The following is a 14,133-nucleotide window of genomic DNA, read 5'->3' on the forward strand; positions in this document are numbered from 1 at the left end:
GGCCCTATATATATATATATATATATGGAGAGAAGGAATGATAATTTCAGCAAAAGTCATTGGGTATATGACAAGATTCAAATAATATTTTTGATATATTGTTATATAACACTCATTCCGTTTAGAATAAGTGTCGTCTTAGTAAAAATTATGTTCATTGAAAAATGATAATGTGTAATTTATTAAATTATCCTATTTAATAAATGTCTTTTGAAAATTACACTATTAAGAAGATGAAGTATAACATACTAATTTTTGGGACAATTCTATTTTATCAAGATAACACTTATTTTGTGACGATAGAAATATTCGCGAAGAGTCCATGCATATACTCCCTCCGTCCCATTTTATATGTCACCTTTTTACTTTGCACTTGCATTAAGAAATGATGTAATTTTACCCTTCTACCCTTATTTAATATTTTTGAAACTCAAGTTTTCAATCAATGAATATGAATTAATTTATTTTGATTAATTAATTTAACCAATGAACATGAATCATTTACTTAGCTTTTCTAAGTTGGTCAAATGTATATTTTCAAGGCTAATTACTCACAATGGTAAAAAAGGAACAATATGATAATTTATGCATTGATTTTATAAATAGCAAGTATTATGGACCAACTATTTATATAAAGGAATGACATATAAAATGGGACGGAGGGAGTAATTAAGAGCCAATAAGTTACTGTAGTATATATTTATAAGAAGGATTCCTACAGACAATACCTGTTATCTTGGAATTACAACTTCAAAAATGAAGTCTACCATGTGTTTAACATTTTGTCCTTTTCTATACAATACAAACAAACATCCTCTTCTGAACCTAGAAATACTCTTAATTAATATTCCAATATTCAAAGCTCGAGCAACAAAATGTATCTTTTAAATAATTCTGTCTTTCATCAAGTAGCTTTTTGATCAGCTTCGAAATATGAATTTTTTAACTTAGTATTTTTACAATATAGTTCTTTAATCAATAGAAGGGAAGTTTCATGTTAACTTTACACACATCTTATGGCACTAAGGTTCATACACTATATTCCAACACAAATACCCACAACTTTCTTCCTATCAACATTTGGTCATCCTCGTGATCCCTTATTCATTTTGTCACTTTCTTTGTCAAGATAATTTTTGTAATAATCTTGAGAAGCACACTAAAAGATGAATATCCACTTTTTTATGTTCTCTAAAAAATCCACACCAATTTGGTAAAGTTGGTGCCAAATTTTCTCTATGGAAGTAGGTGATTCTTACTAACAAGTATATTATGAATACACTATAAACATTTATTTGATTATGTATAAGTCTTCCAACAAACAACAAATTGTATATGCATCAGGTTCATATAGGGCAATTCAACCTTAAAGCCACCGAAGCAATGACTTTAGACCCCGAAAAATAAGGCCTTAGAATTATTCAATGTTAATATATATAATATAAGTAATTATATATATTTTTAGTACTAATTAAAATTTTCTTAATAATTTGTTGTCAATCTTTTACTAATCTTTATTCATATATTTTTAAAATCTAATTTTATTATTTTTCTTAAAATGAAGTTGATGTAATTATAATTAAAGCTAGTAGGCAATTAAATTTATAATTTATTTCTACTTCTTAATTTGTCTAATTCACATCTATTTGAATCAATTATATTTTAAAATTGACTTTGTAAGACTATCTTCAATTGTTTTCGATGTCGCCTAGACATTTCAAGATAAAGTTCATTAGCTTATCAAATAATTAAGTTTAAAAAGATATTGCCTTAACTTTGAATGTCTTCTAAAGCGTAACAATCACTATGGTCTAGACCTATTTTTTTAATTAAATGTAATACGAAATATATGCAAGTAAAAATGATACTTTAATTGACATACTCAATCACGTGAAGTCACAATTATTTTTAAAAAAATATTCCTACTACTTCTATAATATTTTAATAGTTTGTATAACAATTGATTCAATTGATAAAAATTTCAAAATTATAATCAATAAGAACTTATGTTAGATATTAGCATTTTTAGTAATATATAACGTATAATAATTTATATATGTCTATTCCTGTCTGACTAATTATTGCCAGAAATATTATATTGACAATTGAAAATAATAATCAATTATTATGTATTTTAGAATTTTATGAGGATATATACATAATTATTAAATAAGCATAAGATATCTTTTTTTAAAATTTGGTTTTAGGCTTGTTATTCTATTGAGCCACTTCTGAGTTTGTTTTAGCGGCTTATTTTTAATAGAGATCATTTGCTAGAAGACTCTTTTTTTTGGAATTCATTATGGTGGTGGATGATTTTACTAGAATAACTTGACTATTTTTGTTAAAATACAAATCAGATTTTTGCATATGTCTTTCAGTAATGTGTTATGTGCCAATATAGTTTGATAAGTCTGTAAAAGTTATAAAGTTTAATAGTATAATTTTTTTGTGAAAAGTTCTTCAAAGAAATGAGAACAGTTCATCAAAGGTCATGTGTATACTCTCAACAAAATAAAATTACCGAGAGAAAGCACAGACGAGCTAAAAGTCACTGGAGCATTGAGATTTCAAAGTTATATACCTTTAAAGTTTTGGGTTATTGTGTTTTGGCTGCAATTTATTCAATCATCATTGGTTTACGAAAGTAAAACTAAACATATGACAAGCTTAAGAAAAACATTAAAAACACATATATTATACTGATCATGACATAAATTTGTTAATTCAGTTTGTGAGAAGTTTTCAAAGAAATGAGAATAGTTTATCAAAGGTCATCTGTGTATACTCCTCAATAAAATGAAATTGCTTACAGAAAGCACAGATGTGCTAGAAGAGCCTTGAGATTTCAAGGTTCTATACCTTCAAATTTAAACATATGATAAGCTTAAGAAAAAAAATTAAACACACATATATTATATTGATGACGATATAAACCATGTCTAGATCTCCGAAAATATATTTTCCTAAAAAAGTAGAAATGATATGACTTGTGATATCAAATTTAAGGTAAATGAAAATATACACCTCGATGACCGAAAAATCAAAACAAATGTTGGTATAATATGACATCTCTCCTTCTAGTGGAATCAGAAAAAAATGTTAAAGTTTCAATCGCTTAATAACATGGTAATTGCTCATATCACTAGATTGGACTGCATAAATATAGATGATCTATACATTGTTATTAGGTGTCTATGTAGGTTAAAGATAGTTCTTAATAGAATCTCAAATGAACGAAACATTTAGGCATTTTACTCTCTTTTTTTAGTCTATTTAAAAAAATGTCACTTTATGTATAAGTAATTTTTAACTTCATCATTTTACTAACATATATTATATTTAAGATTATAAAATTTAAAAACATTCTGATTCATTACGAGCATCTATAATTTAGTATGTAACACAAGATTCAAAACTCTGGTTACTTTTCTTAAATTCTAAGCACAGTCAAAATAAGATTCATAAAATTAAATACTTAGAGTAGTAATATTAACTTTGTAAATAGTACATAGAGATTCTCAACAAAATGCATTAACCTTAGAAACAAGTACCTCAAGATCTCACTTAGAATCATCATGTCACATTCATAGAGTCAGATCTAGAGTACTTGCCCCTCTTCTTGCATTTTCAATTATAGCATAATTAACATCTTCTTTCAATCTTGAAGGAGATCTTTGTGAGGACAATGACAATGTTAAAGTACTCCCATCATCATCATCATTGTCGTTGTCGTGGCTGTTGTGTTTTTGCTTTACTCCTAGGGATAAATTCAGGTCAATTAGGTCACAATCCTTAGCCTTCCTTTTCAAAGGAGTACTCAATATTCTTGCTTGAGATTTTTCAGCTATCTGGAATAATGGAGTGAGCTTATCAATAGGGTTGCTGCCAAAGATCCTCTCATTGAGTGTAGTGTACAATCCTATTCTAGCCTTGTCAATTGTGCTTTGTCTCATTATGGAGCTATGCATCAAGTCATGATCTTGACAATTCCTAGAAGAAACATCTCCATATCTGGGAAAAGAGTAATAAATTAATCAAAGATCTCTCATTGAAACAGGTTTGAATAGAGCGACATGAATAGTAAAGATGCATATAACCAATTTCAACTTGTTTATACAGTCAGATATCTCTAAAAATAGTCAGACTCTATAACAAACATTTCACTATAACAATCTTTTTTTTTTGTGGAATCGATTTTTCATGTTATGCCATATTATATGTTCTTTATAACAATATTTTCCCATAGCAGTAAAAAAATATCAGACAAACAATGTTGTTATAGAGAGGTTTGACTGTAACTGAGGCTTAATTCTTATGGATTTGAATTTAATAAATTGACATACCTAAAAGTGGAATTGAACCTTTGCTTGAAGCTTGAGAGCATAGGGAGTTGGCTCAAGTTGTAGATGTATGGATCTCCACCTTCCATATAAAGCTTGTGATGATTTGTAATCCCTGAAAGATGTATAAAGGACTAGAAATTAGTAAGATTTACTATATTAAAACCCTAAACTTGTAAATTTAAAAGATAAACAACATATATACCTTGAGATGGATCATCAATCTTCTTGCTTCTATACATCTATGTAAACAGACAAATTAAAAAAAAAACATTAGAAAAGGGTATAGTAGTTTATATTAAGCTAATTATATTGAATTAATGAGAATAAGGTTATATATATCATAATTATATGGATTAAGAAATCTTTTAGATAATTGTTTTTTCTTAAATTAATTACCTGCAAATGGCTCTTGACATGTGCAATGTTGAGTCCTTTTATGTTCATCAATTGAAGAACTAATTTTGGTGTTGCTCCTGTACCCAATAAAAAAAGAAGAAGAAGAAAAGATCAAAAATAAAAAAAAAAATTAACTAACAAGGTGAATTACCCTAATTATGAGATTTTAGATCAATTACAAACTCCAAATTAAAAGCAATCTTTTGTCCTCTTAGTATAGGTACTATTTCACGCGAATCAAGATTAGTCGAGTCAGTAAATTTCTGATACCTTGATAGCTTAACCAAATATCTCAAAAAACAATCAAGAAGATTCTAGAAACTTACGATCGTGTCCACCAAGTCTTTCCACAGCATGAACAAAACGACGATGGAGATCAGGTGTCCATCGGAGTCTAACCATCTTAGATCGAACATAAGGCCTCACAAAGAACTTCTTTTCACTCTCCTCAATAGTACTGGTGCTTGAGCTTCCTCCATCCTTATGTAATTTGGACGAGGTGACGTTCTCGTCCTCTTCCTCATTTTGGTCTGAATTAGGGCTTGTCTTTGAAAATTCAGTGCCACCACTATCCTCCATCATACTTGCTAATAGCTAGCTCTAGCTTCTCTTATTACCTTGTCCAAATAAGAAAGAAAAGAAGAAATAGACTTTTGAGCATACTTCTATTTATTCTTGTTTCTATTTGAGGAGAAGTATACTATACAAGAGAAATATTCTAAGTAGAACAAATGAAAAAATCAACCCTATAGACTTTACCTAGAAGATGGATCAAGACTCTTCTCTCTCTCCAATTATTTATCTAACTTTCCATGCATATATATATATATATATATATGTTTGTGTGTGAATATAGTAAATTCAACCATTCATGCATGCTTTCATGGATGATGTAATAAGGGCAACACAAATCTTGACACAAAATGAACAAAATAAGGAACAAAAAGATATTTTATCTGTCTTAATTTATGTGAAGGTATTTGTCTGAGCATATATTTGAAGCACTAGAAAAAAGACTTATTATTAAAATTTATGGTCTAGAATGAGTCATAAATATTTATGTGATTATAAATTAGTATTTTATTAAAGATAAGCTGAGATATTTAAAGTTAAATTATTAATAAATATAAAAAAAATATTATTCTATTTTAGACTGATTTAAAAATATTGTTACATAAATTGGGATGGAAGAGTATATTAAACTCATGTGAGACCAGCTCTTCTTTGCATTTAATTCCGTGGAAAATCATATTGATGGTTTGTTTGATATGGCCTAAAATGTCCTCCTTATATCATTTTTTTATTGTGTGGTTGCTTTAAATTATTGATTTTTTTTCCACCAATTGAATATTTTAATTTGCGTGAATCAGAGCCTGTTTGGATTGGCTTAAAAGTCGGTCAAACCTATTTTTAAGTCAGTTTTTTACTTTTGAAAGCGTTTGACAAATATAAAATAACTTAAAATAAGTTACGAAGTGTTTGACAAGGTAAAAAATGACTTAAAATAAGTTTAAAATGACTTAAAATAAGTCAGAAACCAAAAGTAGGTCTCTCCCTACTTTTTATTTTTTGACTTAAAAATCATTTTAATTTGACTTTTTATTTTTTACTTAAAAACTACTTTTTAAGCCAATCCAAACGGTTCTAAGTCTTTTGTTATGACTATTTTGACTCCTACTAGTAACTCCACAATACTTCTTAAGTCGACATGCAAAATGTATATGTTTGTGTGTGAATATAGTAGATTCAACCATTCATGCATGCTTTCATGGATGATGTAATAAGGGCACCACAAATCTTGACACAAAATGAAAAATAAAGAAGAAGAAGATATTTTATCTATCATAATTTATGTGAAGGTATTTGACTGGACAAAGATTTAAAGCACGAGAAAAAAGACTTAATATTAAAATGTATGCTCTAGAATGAGTCATAAATATTTGTGTGACTATAAATTAATACTTTATTATAGATAAGCTGAGATATTTAAGATTAAATTATTAATAAATATATAAAAAATTGTCATGATTGAATTTAAAAATATTGTTACATAAATTGAGATGGAAGAGTATATTTAACTCATGTGAGATCAGCTCTTCTTTGCACTTAATTCCGTGGAAAATCATATTGATGGTTTGTTTGATATGGTCTAAAATGTCTTCCTTAAATCATTTTTTTATTGTGCGGTTGCTTTAAATTTTTGTATTTTTTTCCACCAATTGAATATTTTAATTCACTTGAATAAGTCTTCTTTTTATGACTATTTTAACTCTTACTAGTAACTCCACAATACTTCTTAAGTCGACATGCAAAATATTATTGTAATTATTTAAATAATATTACTCATAATCCTATTTAGTAGCAGATTATCAAAAGGAAATTATTAGTCATGAAAATTTAGCGACAAATTTAGTAAACCAATACAGATAATTTAGTAAAACAAACTCGCAATAAATAATTTTCTAAAGAGAAGTGTTCAAGTGAATAAAAAACGAGTAAAAAAGAAAAGGGTTTAGAAAAATAATGTAATTGTTTTTTACCCCTCCTTCAAGAGCTTTTGCCTTCTTCCTTCTACTCTTTTATTAACTTGAACTCACATTTTAAGATTGAAAGTAAAGAATGTTTATCATTTGAACTTCTTCCTCTAGTTAGAAAATAATTGTAATATCAAATTATAACACTAATTTAACCCCCTTTATAAAATATGTACTAACATTACATATAAATAGTGAACAAAGTAAACTTAGGCAGTTTAATTAATGGACTGTTTCAACATCGTTGAAAACATAAACTTTTCAGCAATTTGAGAGAAAGAGTGCATGCAAAAGCCAAGTAAACATCAAATACTATTTATTTAATGATGGAGTCCAATTAATTTCAAAATAAATCTTTGGTTACTCTTGTCACTTTATTTTATTTTATAGATATTAAAAAACACAAGTCATGGGACCACTCTATTTAAGATTGGAATTTGTCAATTTTTATATCACATCATTCTCAAAAGATTCCAACATAAACATTGCAAGTTATATCTCTTTCTTTTTTTGTAAAACCAAAAAATAAAATAATTCTTTCTTCCCCAAAAATAATTCCCCCTTTCACATTGTTAGGTAGGAAATTTCGTGTGTAATTAACCAACTGGCCCCATCCAATTTAATTTTAATTCTTGAGCAATTTATGTCCTTGTGCTAGGTACGTAGTTCTAGATCTAGTCCAAGACAAACTACGATAGGAGATTTATAAGGTCTTTGAATTTGAAATATGGTAAAGTAACTCTTGCGTTAGGATCAACTACGGTTCCGTCTTCTAGTAGGATAAATATATATTGAAAGTGAACGGATCGAAATACATAGATAATATTTTAAATTTGTCAGAATATTTTATTTAGATATTTAAATTATGGTTTATTTCAATTGAGCACCTGAACACATGATAAAATATTTTTATTAGGCACTTTCGACTCAAGTATTAGATATTTTTAATTTTGTCCTTTGACTAACTCTCTTTACTCCTTCGAATCACTTATGTATGTATTCTCAAATGTCATCTATTACATAGATTAGTTAATTAACTGCTTAAAATACATTACTTATTATAATTAAACTATTAATCTCAACAAATCGTAAAACCACATTCCTATTCCTATTGAGGTTGTTCGAGGATCGTATTTGTCATATGTAACTCATATGGTGTAAATTATTCATATATATGATTACATATAACTACCAATTCTTCTTTAAAAAAAAGGTTTAATATAGTTCAAATTGGTGAAGTCAAGTCTACATTTTTAGAGTAAAATGGGGGGAAAATAACAGATAAATTAGCTTGGGGGAGTCAACTATATATATATTTTTCTAAAAAAAGGTTCAAATATTAGTCAAACGCTAGCATGTCGAATAAATGAGACATTAATAAGACGTAATCCCTAAATCAATAATTTTGTTTTTAACTTTTTGGAAGAATGAGGATCATTTGAAAGGCAACTTTACTAGCATGACAAATGGAAAGTATATATAGTGGAACTCTTTTTTTCATTTTTTTTTTTTTGGTTTGATTAGGCCGATCGGAGCAAGCAAAGAGTTCAATTTCTATGTATTAATAAAGCGTAAAAATATTTATGCAATCAAATTATTTATGATTTAATTGTTGGCATTCAATTAAATCATGTGAGCACACATTAGAAATGATTGTAATCTTGGGGAACGATTGATATTCATGTCGATTAAAATCGCTTTCAAAACAGTGACCTGTTATGACATACCGTTTGCTTACTATTTTTCTTTTTAATTCTTTTTCAATATCAATATTGTTCTATTTTTCTATATGATGCCTTGGTGTATCTGACTATTAAATGTATAAAGAAAGGAAAATTAATTTGTTGTTTGCAGCTTGCATTGCGACGGGAATCACGGGCTGTGTTCCTAACCTACCTTTGCTTAGCTGCTTCCACTACACATAATATAGCTATGATTAGAGTGTGATGAGTCTGTATCGGTGATTTATGAGATGGATGGTCTCTTAAGAAAAGTTACGTTATTTATATCACCCTGCATGTTATCATTAACCAGCTAGAGAGTGTTAAATATGCGGATAGAATTGAATTTGAATATGTCAAAATTAGCAGAGTTAATTAATGAGTTATGTAGTAACCTAATTTTTTTATAGATTAAAATAAGATAAACTACCGTAATAAATAAGCGAATGAGCAAGCCGAAGAAAACATAAGATTACGTATTAGCATTTCTATAAAAAAAAAAAAAGTTATATTTTTATTGACTAATTTTATTACCCCTCCGAATTACTCATATTCAATAACCTCAAGATTTCAAGAATAAGACAAATAACATTCTATTTACATGTTAAATTACTCCTATATGATAATGTGTATATCAATTTACCCTACATGCCTATGATTTCGTTTCTCAGGAAATTCGCGCAATGAAAGATTCTGAATTTGAGACTTTCTACATCAAAAATATTGTCAACAGCAGCATCAGTTAAATCTATTATTATACTTCCAAGTTCCTCCACCCTTCATTTTCATTTGTCACTTTATGATTCACGAGAGTCAATTTGCTTGATCTAAAGTTAAATAAAATAAAATAAATATAATACTCCCTCTGTTTCAATTTATGACACATTTCGGATTTCGAGATTCAAACAAGTTTATCTTTGATCGTAAATATTTCATATATTTTTTAAATATTTTGAATTATCAATTATTGGGACTTATAGTACTTTTTATGTAGTTTACAAATATATAAATTTCATTTTAAATAATTTGAAGATTCCATGAGCGAATTCTCGGTCAAACTTAAACGGTTTGACTCTCGAAAAGCGAAATGTGTCACATAAATTGGGACAGAGGGAGTACTTAAAATTTAAAAATTCAAAAACTCTACAAAAATACTATAAGTCATAATTCTTCTCATATTAATATGATAAACAATATATATTTTAAAATATTGATCAAAATTCATATAGTTTGATTCTCAAGAAACGAAACATGACCAGTAAAAATTAACAAAGAGAGTAAATAGTCTAAGTATTCGAGATTTAAGTGGCGTACTTTAAAGTATATATTATGAACAATTTCTTTTTCCTAATAAAATGAACAACATCAAAGTCTAACTCGTATAATATGGTTTGAATAAGGTGGTATATGCATGGTTCGATTGACCTAAATAATCATTGATGCATTAGGGTAAGTTTATTTAAATTGACTAAGCTAATAATAGGATATATCAAAGTAGAAGAAGTAATTAGTCCATTCTCAATGTGAACAATTAATTTAGGAAGAACTTGTCAAAGATCGCAATAGTTCAACAGTACATTCACTTTCTTAAGTCATGTTCATACTAAAAGAATTAAATCGAATAAAGATTATGTTACTTCTCATTCAAACCGGCAAATCCATCCCTTAATCTAATTATCGATCATCTCATTTGCATATTGGCACATTCATAATACATCATAGCCAACAAACATTTATCTTTCTCTAAAATGTTAAATTTTTTCAAAAACTTCATGAATATATAGAAGAAAAATGTATATTTTGAGATTAAGACAAAAATACTTAATTAAAGTTCTTGAGGTTCGTCTAATTTTAGGAAGGAAGTCATTTTTCTTAGAATTATTTTCAACTATTAACTTTTCATGATATTATTATTAATCTTTAATACTTGAAAATGTAGTCAGAATATATATTATGATCCGATTACAATTATTATTAATATTCAATAATTATTTTTTCACTCTCCGATCAAACATCGAAAAAATTAATATTCTGACAAACACATGGTCTGAAAAGATTCGAAGAAGTCAACTCCGACACAAGTTTTGTTCTCTTTCATTTAGACTCTGTAACACGAACCAAATTATTATTATTAATACTATATAATAAGTTCCCCATAAGGATATGTTTGCCTTTTTTTTTTATTTATAACAAAACAAATATGTGTGCCTATTAATGCGGATCTAGCATTCTTTGAGAATGAGCATATCTGTCGTCTTTCATCCTTTTTAAACTAATTTTATTTTGATCCTCCCAATCAAGTTTGAAATAATTATCATGCATGTTCATCTTGATGTATGTGATGTTGTAAATGTTTACATGCTGCATGTGGATATAACATACTCAAGGAAAATAGGCCCAAACACATATATAGCCCCTCTAACTTGTCCATATTTTTCATTTTGACACTTTATCTTAGTATTGTTCCATTTTAATCCTTAAACTCCATTTTTTATGTTCCATTTTAACATGAAATATTATTTTTATGATTTCTTTATTTTTATATATATTTTTCAATGGCAACTTCTTATTTTAAATTGACATGTATCAGTTAATTTTAGTTAAAAAAATAAAAATTAAAAAAAAATAATTCTTTTTAAAAAACAATAATTTCTTTTTAAGAGTGTTATATATTTTTATGTGAAAAATAACCGATGAAATTGTGTTGGTTTTCTTTCTTTAAAATCACCGACAACTTAACAAAGTCAGCCGAGTTTCAACATTGTTTAGTAGTGTTATTAGCAATGAACAAGAGTCTTTTTTTAGTAGTGTTATTAACAAAGTCAGTCGAGTCTTTTTGAAGATGGTTTTTTTTATTCGTATTGATTTATATTAAAAATTAAAAGTGAGTATTTGCATTAAATTTAGATAGCTTAGATGATAAGAAAAAATAAATAAGTAGTGTTATTTAATTTAGTTGAATGTTTAAGAAAGAAAATCAAAGAACTTCTGTCAATTTATTTTCATGCAAAAATACAGAGAAATATCAAAAAATAATATTATTGTTTGAAAATTTTTATGTTTGTTCGCGACTGTTTAATTTTTTTACGAAAATTAACAGGCACACATCTATTTTTTTAAAATAAGAAATTGCTATTGAAGAACATAAATAAAAACAAATCATAAAAAATAGTATAAGTGTTTAAATGGTACATAAAAAATGGAGTTTAAGGGTTAAAATGGAACAAGGCTAAGTTGAAGTGTCAAAATGAAAAATGAGGACAAGTTTGAGGGGTTGTGAATGTGTTTGGCCTTAAATATTTACATTTGAGGCTATCTTATATTTGAAGGTCATACATAATTATTGAGATTTTCACAATATATCTCTTTCATATATAGAGTCATTAAAATAAGGGAATTTTTGAAATATTTTTAAAATAGTAGCATAAATAATACTTATAGAAAATTCATTTAAAATCATATCTCAATAATCTAGGATTAATTATGCAAAGTTAATACTATTCCTAAGTTTACAAAATGTTTGATCCCAACTTACGTTATTCATGCTTCAAATATCTAATTTTGCGTGAGCTTGAGTTAGAATATCTCGTGGTGATTGAAAGAGTCGGTTGTTAGGAGTAGGGGTGTACATAAGTCGGTTTGATTTGGTTTTTTATTAAAAAAAATCATGAACCAATTATGTCGGTTTATTAAATCGAAAAATTAAATCAAATCACATAAGTCAGTTTTTTCGGTTTCGGTTTTAGTCGGTTCTTTCGGTTTTTTTCTGTTTTTTAGTATTTGAAAAAGAGATCAAATATACTTTCACTTACCTGTGTGATAAGCTAAACTTAAAAAATGTTAAATGAATAGAAATTTTCAAAAAGACGGTAAAATTCACATGAGTACAAAATATATTTTTTGAAGTATCAACGTTCATTATGTTAAATTAATAAGATTAAAGGCTAGAGGCAAACTGAATACAAAACAAAATATTTACAAAGTAAATTGTTAACTTCGAATTTGAAAAGCTATAACAATATAATTGTAACTTTGGATCTTAATACAAAATAAAATATTTACAAATTTTACAAGCCCAAATTTGAAATAATATATATAAACATTGAAAACTATAAACTAATTAAAAATATATTAACAAAGTAGATTATAAATAATACTATTTTTTATCTATAAATAAAATAAAATTATATATATATATATATATATCCAAATTTGAAATAAAATATATAAACATTGAAAACTATAAACTAACTAAAAATATATCAACAAAGTAGATTATAAATAATATTTTTTATTTATAAATAAAATAAAATTATATATATATATATATATATATATATATATATATTATGTCAGTTTGATTTCAGTTCGGTTTGACTTTTTTTCTTTTAACACCAAACCAAACCAAGAGTGGTCGGCTTTTTTTTCATCCGCCAAACCAAACCACAATCGTTTTTTTTTTCGATTTGATTTAGTTCATCGGTTCGATTTGACTTGTACACCCCTAGTTAGGGGTATATGTTAGTACTAAATAGTTTTGAGTAATTGTTATAGGCTAATTAATATGAATTGAGCTAGACCTAATTGTACCTATTTGATGAAATTAGTTGCATGTAAGAGACTCCATTAATGGAGGTATCAATTTTTTCCTAAAAATTATGGATAGTCCAATGGATTCGGGTCGAAAAAATGGTATTGTTCTTCTTCCTTTTTGATGGGCTCTCCACCTTTAACGGATTTGAACATACAGCCATTCCATTTCTGTTGGGAAAACAGAGTATACACGTAAGTGTAATTTGTATATCTATAAGGAGTGGTTTACACTTTCAATGGCCACCATTCTTCCTTCATAATCAATCTACATTTGTTCTTCGCGTAAACTAAGAGAAAACTCAACCCATCAATGTCCCCTTTTTTCCTTTTCTTTTCTTCTTCCCCCAAAAGAAAATGTAAAAGAATCGGCGTTAGAAAAAAATAATAATAATAAACACCCAGAATTGTTAAAAGCCCCAAATAACCTGCAACACCATTGTTTTCTCCATTTTCCCCCCTTTTTCAACAGTGGTGTTTGCAGGTAATTTTGTTTTTTTTTGTTAATTTTACATTTAGTTTTTTTTGAGTTACCCATTGAATTTT

At 27.3% G+C, this 14,133-nt stretch overlaps 1 protein-coding gene across 1 annotated transcript; it reads right to left on the reverse strand.

Annotated features, from left to right (window-relative positions):
- Positions 1-3,456: 3,456 nt before the first annotated feature.
- On the reverse strand, positions 3,457-5,517 carry LOC125865415 (uncharacterized). Its single transcript, XM_049545610.1, has 5 exons — positions 5,069-5,517; positions 4,743-4,819; positions 4,549-4,585; positions 4,347-4,458; positions 3,457-4,014 (listed from the first exon to the last, which is right to left on the reverse strand). The coding sequence occupies exons 1-5, from the start codon at positions 5,322-5,324 to the stop codon at positions 3,588-3,590; spliced, it is 909 nt and encodes a 302-aa protein (XP_049401567.1). The 5' UTR covers positions 5,325-5,517; the 3' UTR covers positions 3,457-3,587.
- Between the last annotated feature and the right edge of the window lie 8,616 nt (positions 5,518-14,133).

The sequence above is a fragment of the Solanum stenotomum genome, chromosome 5 (assembly GCF_019186545.1).
Source record: "Solanum stenotomum isolate F172 chromosome 5, ASM1918654v1, whole genome shotgun sequence".
Lineage (NCBI taxonomy): Eukaryota > Viridiplantae > Streptophyta > Magnoliopsida > Solanales > Solanaceae > Solanum > Solanum stenotomum.